Source organism: Entelurus aequoreus, linkage group LG13 (genome assembly GCF_033978785.1).
Source record: "Entelurus aequoreus isolate RoL-2023_Sb linkage group LG13, RoL_Eaeq_v1.1, whole genome shotgun sequence".
Classification (NCBI taxonomy): Eukaryota; Metazoa; Chordata; class Actinopteri; order Syngnathiformes; family Syngnathidae; genus Entelurus; species Entelurus aequoreus.
The window spans coordinates 42032423-42046196 of NC_084743.1; the positions used below are offsets into that span (position 1 = coordinate 42032423).

General features: G+C 43.2%; 1 protein-coding gene across 1 annotated transcript in view; it reads left to right on the forward strand.

Moving 5' to 3' along the window:
* Positions 1 to 13774, forward strand: part of akap1b (A kinase (PRKA) anchor protein 1b) — a 56434-nt gene that overhangs the window by 1700 nt on the left and 40960 nt on the right. Inside the window, exon 2 of the mRNA XM_062067869.1 lies at positions 1916 to 3393. Within this exon, the coding sequence (XP_061923853.1) occupies positions 1935 to 3393 (1459 nt within the window). The 5' untranslated portion in view covers positions 1916 to 1934. The remainder of the gene's footprint in view (positions 1 to 1915; positions 3394 to 13774) is intronic.

Consider the following 13774-nt stretch of genomic DNA (forward strand, 5'->3'; position numbering starts at 1 on the left):
CAATAAACATGTACAAACCCCGTTTCCATATGAGTTGGGAAATTGTGTTAGATGTAAAAATAAACGGAATACAATGATTTGTAAATCATTTTCAACCCATATTCAGTTGAATATGCTGCAAAGACAACATATTTGATGTTCAAACTGTTAAAAAAAATTTTTTTTTGCAAATCATTAACTTTAGAATTTGATGCCAGCAACACGTGACAAATAAGTTGGGAAAGGTGGCAATAAATACTGATAAAGTTGAGGAATGCTCATCAAACACTTATTTGGAACATCCCACAGGTGAACAGGCAAATTGGGAACAGGTGGGTGCCATGATTGGGTATAAAAGTAGATTCCATGAAATGCTCAGTCATTCACAAACAAGAATAGGGTGAGGGTCACCACTTTGTCAACAAATGCGTGAGCAAATTGTTGAACCGTTTAAGAAAAACCTTTCTCAACCAGCTATTGCAAGGAATTTAGGGATTTCACCATCTACGGTCCGTAATATCTTCAAAGGGTTCAGAGAATCTGGAGAAATCACTGCACGTAAGCAGCTAAGCCCGTGACCTTCGATCCCTCAGGCTGTACTGCATCAACAAGCGACATCAGTGTGTAAAGGATATCATCACTTCAGAAACCCACTGTCAGTAACTACAGTTGGTCGCTACATCTGTAAGTGCTGGTAAAACTCTCCTATGCAAGGCGAAAACCGTTTATCAACAACACCCAGAAACGCCGTCGGCTTCGCTGGGCCTGAGCTCATCTAAGATGGACTAATAGAAAGTGGAAAAGTGTTCTGTGGTCTGACGAGTCCACATTTCAAATTGTTTTTGGAAACTGTGGACGTTGTGTCCTCCGGACCAAAGAGGAAAAGAACCATCCGGATTGTTATAAGCCCAAAGTTGAAAAGCCAGCATCTGTGATGGTATGGGGGTGTATTAGTGGCCAAGACATGGGTAACTTACACATCTGTGAAGGCGCCATTAATGCTGAAAGGTACATGCAGGTTTTGGAGCAACATATGTTGCCATCCAAGCAATGTTACCCTGCTTATTTCAGCAAGACAATGCCAAGCCACGTGTTACATCAACGTGGCTTCATAGTAAAAGAGTGCGGGTACTAGACTGACCTGCCTGTAGTCCAGACCTGTCTCCCATTGGAAAATGTGTGGCGCATTATGAAGCCTAAAATACCACAACGGAGACCCCCGGACTATTGAACAACTTAAGCTGTACATCAAGCAAGAATGGGAGAGTGGAGGAGTTCAAGTACCTAGGAGTCTTGCTCACGAGTGAGGGAAGAGTGGATCGTGAGATCGACAGGTTGATCGGTGCAGCGTCTTCAGTATGCTACAGCATAAAGTAACCAGCTATTAACAGTAAATTAGAAAGTATATTAATAATAGTTTTGTGAAAGTAATACAATTGGAAATTACGCAATATATTCCCCATATGTAACAGCCAAATTAGGAGCCATTTTAACCAGCTATTAACAGTAAATTAGAAAGTACATTAATAATAGTTTTGTGAAAGTAATACAATTGGAAATCACGCAATATCTTCCCCATATGTAACAGCCAAATTAGGAGCCATTTTAACCTGTTTTAAAATTATATTATTCACATGCCAAATAGTATATTGTGATGTGATGTATATCTTTGATGCAGGAGGCTGCTGTGTAGATTATGGGCCTTATCGCTCATTCCTACCCTTCACTAACTAGGATCTGGTGGTTAATTGATTTTGGAGACTACACACCTGGCGACGATTGGAGATGTAGCTGTTAATTGAATAGGGGTAAACTGGAGCATTAATTGTATGAATATTAATGGTGGAAGGAAGGCATACTACAGAAATGTGGTTAGCATTCTATGACATGCCTTCCTGTATCACAAATGAACTAAAAGTTTTTCTTTCCCCCCCAGGTGTAGCTAGTGTCCTGAGATGCCGCTGAGGTTTCGCTCGGTTGTGCCCTACACACTGCCTGGAGTTCTGGCACTGATTGGCTGGTGGTGGTACATCTCCCGCAAGAAAGAGCGTCTCATTAGCCATGACGAACCAGATGAAGCTTCAAAAATCGCACCCCTTAGGTCATCTGTAGCAGTGGGTAGCAATGGTGTGTGTGAAAAAGGAACTGGATCTTCTACAAACGACACAGAACATCACCTCATTTGCAGACAAGTAACTAATCAAGACAAGGAGCAGGAAAATATCTCCGAAACTCTTGTTCAGGATGCATATGCAGCATGTTCAGTGGGACAATCTTCCAAAGAGGCAGCATCTGAAACTTGTGGAAGGAGACTGCACATTGATAGACCCGCAGTCTCAACTCTGCCACCATATGAGCAGGGCCACAGTCACAAAGTGTCACTCAAAGAACATGGGTTTAAGAAGAAAAGCCCAGCAACTGCTTTGGCTACAGAGGCAGAAATCTACCTTAAGAGTGAACTAACTTGTGCTGCGGAAGACACAGTTAAAGAGATTGACTTGCCCTGCCAATCCACCAAAGTTATGCACTCGGCCTCCTCGTCGACATGCCTTTCAGATGCAGAGAGGCCTGAGCCAGAGGGTGAGGTTGCAAAAAACTACAACATTATGACACAAAATGATGCCTGTGTGGTCACCCCCGCTAAAGTGCAGAGAGGGATCTCATCACAGTTTGATTCTCTAGAAACACCTACATCCCTGCATGATTTCAATCAACACATTCTAACCAGCACTCCTACCTCCACTCTTCTGACCTTTAAAGCCCAGACCAAGTCATTGACTTCACAGGAAATCCTGGTTCACTGCAATAATGGTGAAAAACAAGATTTGGAGGTTCTGGCAGCTGGGCTCATAACTGAGGTCATCTCGGCAGCCACCCAGCAGGTCCTTGGTGTCACCAGCTGCCAGGCTCCTGACAAAAGCATGCAGTGCCACCACAGTTTGTCTGATGCCCTTCAACAGAGCAAAGAGCAAGTGATGCTGAATGGCTGTTCTGCAGTGTCTGAATGGGAGTCTGTTAATATCAGTGGATTGGTTTATCAGTCAGATAATATGCAGGTAGACCCTTTGCCAAAACTGTCTTACCAAGCAGCAATGAGTACGCCTCTGCCAGGTATTGAACAGAAAGGTGTTGAATTGGCTACACAGGCTGAAGATTCTGCTTGTAGCACATGCCACTCTGAGGATGGCATTAGCAGCGAGGACCACAGAATGTTCGACAAGAGTGATATCTTCCAGGTTACAGACTTGTCAGAAAGAGAAGATACAAAATCCCAATCACTGGCTGAGACTACAACAGAGGTGATGATTTTGGCTTTGACTGAAGAAAATTCAGCGGATGTAAATAGACTTGATGGAATGAACTTGAGGAATGGAGCCCATGGTACATGTGAAGTGGAAACAGACCAGTCTGGAGGTAAGTGGAGTACACATCTTAAGAATCTCTTCCCGACTAACAATCGCAACCATAAGGGTATAGACAATTTTACAACATCCCTTAAAAGAGGCTTTCACTGTTAAGACAACGTTTCGTCATATGATTGCTGGTAGGCCAATTAACATGAGACACACTGATTTGCAGTCAGTTTTAATCGATCAGCGCAAGTCATACGGAAACACCACTTAGACCATGGGTGTCAAACTCTGGCCCGCGGGCCAAATTTGGCCCGCCGTGTAATTTTACTTGGCACGTGAAGCGATATAAAATTAACACTAGAGCTGGCCTGCTGCTTATATACAGCGGCGGTGCCGCGGTACACCGCTAATTCTCGTACTTGCCAAACCTCCCGGGAGACTCCCAAATTTCAGTGACCCTCCCAAGAATTGTAACGTCCTCTTTTTGTCCAGTCCAACAAGTCCTGGCCCAGTTACATAATAGGTGTGGCTGTGGCACGCACACTGAAGTGAATGCAACGCATACTTGATCTTCAGCGATACAGGTTACACTGAGGGTGCCAGTATAAAAACCTTTAACATTGTTAGAAATATACGCCACAATGTGAATCCACACCAAACAAAAATGACAAACACATTTTGGGAGAACATCCGCACATAAACACAACAGAACAAATACCCAGAACCCTTTGCAGCAGTAACTCTTCCGGGATGCTACAAGGTGTGTGTGTGGGGGGGGGCGACAGGGTTTGGAGGTAGCGGGGGTGTATATTGTAGCGTCCATGTGTTGTGCCGGATAATGCACCCCCGGTGTAGAATGCACCCCCTGACAGGAGTGTTGTATCAACTAAAGCCTACACTTAAAGGCCTACTGAAATGATTTTTTTTTATTTAAACGGGGATAGCAGATCTATTCTATGTGTCATACTTGATCATTTCGCGATATTGCCATATTTTTGCTGAAAGGATTTAGTATAGAACAACGACGATAAAGATTGCAACTTTTGGTATCTGATAAAAAAAAGGCTTGCCCCTACCGGAAGTAGCGTGACGTAGTCAGTTGAACATATACGCAAAGTTCCCTATTGTTTACAATGATGGCCGCATGAAGTGAGAGAGATTCGGACCGAGAAAGCGACAATTTCCCCATTAATTTGAGCGAGGATGAAAGATTTGTGGATGAGTAAAGTGCAAGTGAAGGACTAGTGGGGAGTTGAAGCTATTCAGATAGGGAAGATGCTGTGAGAGCCGGGGGTGACCTGATATTCAGCTGGGAATGACTACAACAGTAAATAAACACAAGACATATATATACTCTATTAGCCACAACACAACCAGGCTTATATTTAATATGCCACAAATTAATCCTGCATAAAAACACCTGCGTGTTTGTTATGCTAGCTCCTAGCTCCTCTGCTAGCTCCTAGCTCCATAGAACACGCCAATACAATACAAACACCTGATCAACACACACAATCACTCATCCCAAAAGACCGTTTACCTAACCCAAGGTTCATAAAGCTTATATATTTTTAAAAAGTTACGTACGTGACGCGCACATACGGTCAAGTTATCGAATGTTTAGCAGCCAAGGCTGCATACTCACGGTACCTGATATTCAGCTGGGAATGACTACAACAGTAAATAAACACAAGACATATATATACTCTATTAGCCACAACACAACCAGGCTTATATTTAATATGCCACAAATTAATCCTGCATAATAACACCTGCGTGTTTGTTATGCTAGCTCCTAGCTCCTCTGCTAGCTCCTAGCTCCATAGAACACGCCAATACAATTCAAACACCTGATCAACACACACAATCACTCAGCCCAAAAGACCGTTCACCTAACCCAAGGTTCATAAAGCTTATATATTTTTAAAAAGTTACGTACGTGACGCGCACGTACGGTACGGTACGTGTTATGCTAGCTCCTAGCTCCTCTGCTAGCTCCTAGCTCCATAGAACACGCCAATACAATTCAAACACATGATCAACACACACAATCACTCAGCCCAAAAGACCGTTCACCTAACCCAAGGTTCATAAAGCTTATATATTTTAAAAAAGTTACGTACATACGCAAAAAAAAGCCAAAGCTGCATACTCACAGTAGCACGTCTGCGTCTTTGTCATCCAAATCAAAGTAATCCTGGTAAGAGTCTGTGTTGTCCCAGTTCCCTACAGGCGTCTGTGTATCCAAATCAAAAGTCCTCCTGGTTAGAGTCTCTGTTATCCGAGTTCTTCCATCTTGACTGCATCTTTCGGGAATGTAAACAAAGAAGCGCCGGCTGTGTACTGTTGTGGCTGACTACGTTCGAAAAATACGTCCATTTCGCACCGACAACTTTCTTCTTTGCTTGCTTGGCTTCCTTCTCCATAATGCAATGAACATGATTGAAACAGATTCACGAACACAGATGTCCAGAATACTGTGGAATTATGAAATGAAAACAGAGCTTTTTCATATCGGCTTCAATGTGGAAGGCATACCCGTGTTCGCCGGGCTACGTCACACGCATACGTCATCCTCAGAGGCGTTTCGAACCGGAAGTTTAGCGGCAAATTTAAAATGTCACTTTATAAGTTAACCCGGCCGTATTGGCATGTGTTATAATGTTAAGATTTCATCATTGATATATAAACTATCAGACTGCGTGGTCGGTAGTAGTGGGTTTCAGTAGGCCTTTAAAGTTTCCACGTGCAAGATTGAATCAATTTAAAGTTATTTAATAAGAAGCCACAACATTAGGTACACATGCAGACTGCAATCCGGATTTCATATTTCATTCATTCACAACTCCTCCAACACGAACATTATTGTTTTTGCACTTTTGGCTTCTTATTAAATAACTTTTTCAAATAGATTCAATCTTGCACGTGGAAACTTTTTTTTAAATTTTATTTTATTTATTTATTTTTTTTCACGTGGAAACTTTAAGTGTGGGCTTTAGTTGATATAACACTCCCGTCAGGGGGTGCATTCTACGCCGGGAGTGCTTTATCCGGCACAACACCTGGACGCTACAATATGCACCCCCGCTACCTCCAAACCCCGCCGCTCCCCCTCCCACACACACACACTTTGTAGCGTCCCGGAAGAGTTACTGCTGCAAAGGGTTCTAGGTATTAGTTCTGTTGTGTTTATGTTGTTACTGTGCGGATGTTCTCCCAAAATGTGTTTGTCATTCTTGTTTGGTGTGGATTCACAGTGTGGCGTATATTTCTAACAATGTTAAAGGTTTTTATACTGGCACCCTCAGTGTAACCTGTATTGCTGAAGATCAAGTATGCGTTGCATTCACGTGTGTGTGTGTGCGTACAGGAGCCACACATATCTTGTGACTGGGCGGGCACGTTGTTAGAAGGGATGAAAAGCGGACATGACGTCAGCTCGTAGAGGACGTTAAAAGCAGTGCATTCAATTTTTATTTAAATTGTATTTGATATGCCATTGATATTTTTTTATTATTATTATTTGAAACTCAATTTTGCATGTCACTATAAAGTTATATAAGCCTTGCTTGTTCAATATTTAATGCAAAACTTGTTTGGGTCCCTATCAAAAAGGTTAATTTGTTCAACCTTGGCCCACAGCTTTGTTCCGTTTTAAATTTTGGCCCACTCTGTATTTGAGTTTGACACCACTGGCTTAGACAAACTACTATGAGCACTAACAGAACAACTTACATTTCTAAATAAAGTGATACCTCCGTTTCCGTAAGCCCTGGTTTAGGTATGATTCAGTGTTTTGGCTATGTATCATGGTGATTGTCCAAGTCAATTTGATGTGTGTTCATTAGGTTCTAAATCGATTATCACAATTCGATTCGATCTACACACAAAGGTGGGAATCTTTGGGCATCTTACGATTCGATTACGAATCAGAGGCTACGATTCGATTATAGATAGATTTAAACATCTATTATATTGTATATTGTACTAAATTCAAATGTTTTAATGGCTACAATACTCATCCTTTGGCTACTGCATTTGCAGTATTGCGCCATTTCCGTTTTTTTGATGTGCACAACAGATATAAATATGGAACACTAGATGTGTGAGAACTGTAATTGAACAAATAAATACAAGTCCCTACTTGGCAAACAGGCATCCTTTATTTAATAACTTTTCACCCTCAGAACGTCACTTCCCATCCTTGTCCCAGAAGACCCACCCCCAGTCAAAGTCATTGGTTAGAAGCCGTAGCCAGCCGCTACACCATCTATGGCTGACAGACGCGTTGCCGTACTATGTGGATATTATTGTCTCTCCTAATTTATGAATCTATTTGCTAATATCCTCTTCTTAGCTGGTTACGCTCTGCTGTAACACAGTTCATATTAGCCTTCTGTTGAAGTGTACAGTACAAAGCATTTATTTTCTTTTTTCACTACTTCACATTCAAACTAGCAGGCCTACTGAAATGAATTTTTTTTTATTTAACGGGGATAGCAGATCTATCCTATGTGTCATACTTGATCATTTCGCGATATTGCCATATTTTTGCTGAAAGGATTTAGTATAGAACGACGACGATAAAGATCGCAACTTTTGGTATCTGACAAAAAAAAGCCTTGCCCCTACCGGAAGGAGCGTGACGTAGTCAGCTGAAAATTCCCGCAAAGTTCCCTATTGTTTACAGTGGTGGCGGCCAGAAGTGAGAGCGATTCGGACCGAGAAAGCGACGATTTCCCCATTAATTTGAGCGAGGATGAAAGATTCGTGGATGAGGAACGTTAGAGTGCCGTTCAAGACATATCTTTTTTCGCTCTGACCGTAACTTAGGTACAAGCTGGCTCATTGGATTCCACACTCTCTCCTTTTTCTATTGTGGATCACTGATTTGTATTTTAAACCACCTCGGATACTATATCCTCTTGAAAATGAGAGTCGAGAACGCGAAATGGACATTCACAGTGACTTTTATCTCCACGACAATACATCGGTGAAACACTTTAGCTACGAGCTAAAGTGATAGCATCGTGCTTTAACTGCATATAGAAACAAAATAAATAAACCCCTGACTGGAAGGATAGATAGAAAATCAACAATACTATTAAACCGTGGACATGTAAATACACGGTTAATGCTTTCCAGGCTGGCGAAGGTAACAATGCTGTGCTAACGACGCCATTGAAGCTAACTTAGCAACCGGACCTCACAGAGCTATGCTAAAAACATTAGCTCTCCACCTACGCCAGCCAGCCCTCATCTGCTCAACACCCGTCTCACCTGCGTTCCAGCGATCGACGGTGCGACGAAGGACTTCACCCGATCACAGATGCGGTTGGCGGCCCGGAGACGTAAGAAGTCAAGGTGAGGTCGCCGGCTAGCGTGTCTGCTCTCCAACAAAGTCCTCCGGTTGTGTTGCTGTAGTCCGCCGCTAATACACCGATCCCACCTACAACTTTCTTCTTTGCAGCCTTCATTGTTCATTAAACAAATTGCAAAAGATTCACCAACACAGATGTCCAGAATACTGTGGAATTATGAAATGAAAACAGAGCTTTTTGTATAGGATTCTACGGGGTACCAATACTTCCGTACGTCACGCGCATACGTCATCATACCGAGACGTTTCAGCCGGATATTTCCCGGGAAATTTAAAATTGCACTTTATAAGTTAACCCGGCCGTATTGGCATGTGTTGCAATGTTAAGATTTCATCATTGATATATAAACTATCAGACTGCGTGGTCGGTAGTAGTGGGTTTCAGTAGGCCTTTAGCGCTGCAGCTAGCATTACTTGTCCTCTACTTCTTACTTTGTGTGTCCGCCCTAACCAAGCTAATACATAACATTAAAATAATTTTAGCTAATCTTTCTCCTTTGGGTTTTTGATTGATTGATTGAGACTTTTATTAGTAGGTTGCACAGTGAAGTACATATTCCGTACAATTGACCACTAAATGGTAACACCCGAATAAGTTTTTCAACTTGTTTAAGTCGGGGTCCACTTAAATTGATTCGTGATACAGATATATACTATCATATATACTATCATCATAATACAGTCATCACACAAGATAATCACATAGAATTATTTACATTATTTACAATCAGGGGTGTGGAGGGGGGGGGGATATGGACATCAAGTAGTGGACATAGAGCGAGAGAGAGAGAGAGAGAGAGAGAGAGTTCAGAAGGCATAAGAAAAAGAAAAAGTATCTGCATTTGATTGTTTACATTTGATTATTAGCAATCCGGGGAGGGTGTTAGTTTAGGGTTGTAGCTGCCTGGAGGTGAACTTTTATTGCGGTTTTGAAGGAGGATAGAGATGCCCTTTCTTTTATACCTGTTGGGAGCGCATTCCACATTGATGTGGCATAGAAAGAGAATGAGTTAAGACCTTTGTTAGTTCGGAATCTGGGTTTAACGTGGTTAGTGGAGCACCCCCTGGTGTTGTGGTTATGGCGGTCATTTACGTTAAGGAAGTAGTTTGACATGTACTTCGGTATCAGGGAGGTGTAGCAGATTTTATAGACTAGGCTCAGTGCAAGTTGTTTAACTCTGTCCTCCACCTTGAGCCAGCCCACTTTAGAGAAGTGGCATCTGGGGTGGAGGTCTAGAAGTAACCTGACTAGCTTGTTCTGAGATGTTTGGAGTTTAGATTTGAGGGTTTTGGAGGTGCTAGGTTACCAGGAGGTGCATGCGTAATCGAAAAAGGGTTGAACGAGAGTTCCCGCCAGAATTCTCAAGGTGCTTTTGTTGACCAGAGAGGAAATTCTGTAGAGAAATCTCGTTCGTTGGTTAACCTTTTTGATTACCTTGGTTGCCATTTTATCACAGGAAAGGTTAGCCTCTAGAATGGAACCTAGGTAGGTGACCTCATCTTTCCTGGTGATGACACTGTCACCTACTTTTATGGTGAAGTCATTGACTCTCTTAAGTTTGATGTGAGACCCAAACAGGATGGATTCTGTTTTACCCAAGTGGATGGATAGCTTGTTGTCAGCGAGCCAGGTGCAAGTTCTACAGAGCTCAGCACTGAGGATTTTCTCCACCTGTGACTTGTCCTTGCCGGATACCAGCAAGGCAGAGTCATCCGCAAACAAAAACAATTCACAGTCGCATGCCGATGACATGTCGTTTATGTATATTAGGAACAGTAAAGGTCCCAATATACTGCCTTGGGGGACTCCACAGCTCACCGAGAGGGGGGGGGACACGGTGCCGTTCACCTCTACCACCTGCTCCCTCCCCTCCAAGTAAGATTGCATCCAGCTCCAAGAGGTTTTGTTAAATCCGATTGCTCTGAGCTTATCCAACAGTATAGCGTGGTTAACGGTGTCAAAGGCCTTCTGAAGGTCCAGCATGACCATGCCGCAGTATTTGCCCGCGTCCACCTCATGTTTGATGTGGTCGGTCAGATAGAGAAGGCATGTGTCAGTGGAGTGGTTAGTTCTGAAGCCGGATTGGAATTTGTACATGAGTTTATTAGTGGCAAGGTAACTATCGACCTGTTCATAAACTATTTTCTCCATTACTTTCGAAATGGAGCTGAGAATAGAAACAGGTCGGTAGTTGCCAGGTTCCAATTTGCTTCCTTTTTTAAAGAGGGGAGTTACTCTTGCTATCTTAAAATCTTTTGGTACTTGGCCTTGTGTAATTGATAGGTTTATTATGTGCGTGATGATCGGGGCAATGATGGAGGCAGAGTCCCTGAGGAATCTGGAGGGAATATTATCAAGGCCGGTGGCCTTGTTAGGGTGGAGCGCGCTCAATTTTTTAAACACCTCATCAGCTGTGACCATTTCTAATTTGAAATCATCATTGGATACTCCTAGCTTTCTGTAGAAGGCTTTAATGTGTTCTACACCAAAGCGACCAGAGTGGTGGGACAGCTTGTTGACAAGAGTTGCGGCTATGTTGGTGAAAAAGATGTCAAGTCTGCTAGCTACCTCCATTTTGTCTGTAATGAGGGAGTCACCCTCCTTGATGCTGATGTTGGTGAGTCTTGTTTTAAGTTTCTGGCTGCAACCAGGAAGCTGGTTGTTGAGAATTTTCCAGAGCTCACGTGGCTTATTCGTGTTTTCCTCTATTTTGTCGTTAATGTAATTTTTTTTTAAGGATTTAGTCAGGTTGGTTGACTTATTTCTTAATTTATTGCATTGCTTTTTGAGAGTTGAAAGGAGTAATTTGAGGTTGATATTATTGGGTTGTTTATCTACTTCTGTTTTACATTTTTGGTATTCAGAGTATTTCCTGTCTCTGTCTTTTATGGCAGCTAATAGGTCCGGATTCATCCATGGTTCCGAGCGGGCTTTGATCCTGACTGTTTTCACGGGAGCCATGTCATTTAGTATCTTTAGGAACGCCGTTTTGAAGCGATCCCAAGCGACATCGACCAGGTTGCTCGCGAGCACAGGGGACCAGTCCCACTCATCTAATTTTAAATTGAAATTGTCATTGGAGTATTTTTTGAGGGATCTGGATTGGGCTGTTATGTGGCCATTGGCTTTAGGTTTAGCTATTTTACGGGTGCAGAAGGTTAGATAGTGGTCGCTAAGACCACGGATCATGACCCCACTATTTTTTATTTTAGGCCGGTCTGAAGTGAGAATGAGATTTATGGTTGATTGAGTGGAATCACACACCCTTGTGGGTAGCGCTATTAGCTGGGAAAGACCGTGCAGATTACAAAACTTGCTAAAGGATCTGAAGACAGGCGCATCTTTGCGTTGAATATCTGTGTTCAGATCCCCAGTTATAATTTTCTCCATGTTGTCTGTCCCCGCCAAGCATTCTTCCAAAGCCCCATAGAAATCACTCTGATTAGGGGGTCTATAAACAGTCCCTATTAGTACCAGCTTAGCATTTTTAAATTTGATTTCCGCCCACACAGATTCCAGGTCATTGTGGTTAAGATCAGTGCGAGTTATGTATTTAATATCCTGGTGAATATACATACAAACGCCCCCACCGTGTTTATTCCTATCCTTTCTGATAACCGAAAAGTTTTGTATTTCTATCTCTGAGTCAGAAATACTTTGATCAAATTTGGTTTCAGAGAAACACAAGATTTTTACCTTCGTGTTGAACATTTCTCTGATTTGGTCGAGTTTGGCTCCAGAGAGGCTGTTCACATTAAGGTGGATGATGTGTAGTACACTGGAACCAAAAAGAGCATCAGTCCGCTGTGTTGTGGTACTGACCAGAAAAATTGTTGGTTATTATTGCTGTTGCAGTTGAAGAGCAAGGAGAGAGAGGAGAGAGAGAGAGAGGCATATTGATCGTCCTCCAGGTGAAGGGGGAGGGAGAGAAAGGGGGAGGGGAGGGAGAGGGAGGAGGAGGCCAGGTAGGGTTGCTGGGGGATGGGTTGGGTTTCCTTTTGGCGGGCTTTTTTGAAGAGAAAGAGAATAACGAAAATGTTTGTGTAAAGGCGCCTCTAAATCCCGTGTATGCCGCGTCCTCGACCATCCGGGACCGGGGAGAGGTCGCGTGGACCCCCGCCATCTCGTGCAGTTCCCCGCAATCACCGATGTCTGGGTCGTCGTCCACCGCAGGCGCCGCGTCGTTCACCGCCGCTGAGTCGCTGCCTTCTCTGATGACCGGGTCGTCCTCCACCGCCGCCGCCGAGCCTCCGACCGTGTCGATGAACGGGGCGAAGTCCTCCGCCGACCGCTGGAGCACAGGTGAGCTTGAGCTGAGATGAGCCGGTAGCCGAGTTAGCTTCGATGGCGACGCTAGCAGTAGCATTGCTAGTCTTCGCCAGTCGGGACAACATTAACCGTGTTGTTGCAGGTCCAGGGTTGAGTTCAGTGTCTCCTGATAGTAGGAGTAATAGTAGTATTATTGACTTTCTATTTATCCTTCCAGTCAGGGGCATGTTCACTTTGCCTCAATGTGCAGACAAGCACGATGCTAACACGTTAGCTCCAAAGCCAAGGTGCTTCGCCGATGTATTGTCGTGGAGATAAAAGTCACTGTATGTCCATTTCGCGTTCTCGACTCTCATTTTCAAGAGGGTAGAGTATCCGAGGAGGTTTAAAATATAAATCCGTGATCCACAGTAGAAAAAGGAGAAAGTGTGGGATAATCCGAGCAGTTGTTTGGATTCCCGATCGGGAGCGAAAGAGGGTGCGACCGCTCATCTCGGCGTCTCTGTGTGTGTAGTATCTATCCATTCATCCGGCTGACTGGCCGGCCGTTTTTTTTTCATACTTTGGCCGGGGGTGCGACTTATACTCAGGAGCGACTTGTGTGAACTTATTAACACATTACTGTAAAATATCAAATATTATTTAGCTAATTCATGTAACGTATAAGATTTCCTCGGATTTAGCGATTAGGAGTGACAGATTGTTTGGTAAACGTATAGCATGTTCTATATGTTATTTGAATGACTCTTACCATAATGTTACGTTAACATAGGGCTGGGCGATATGGCCTTT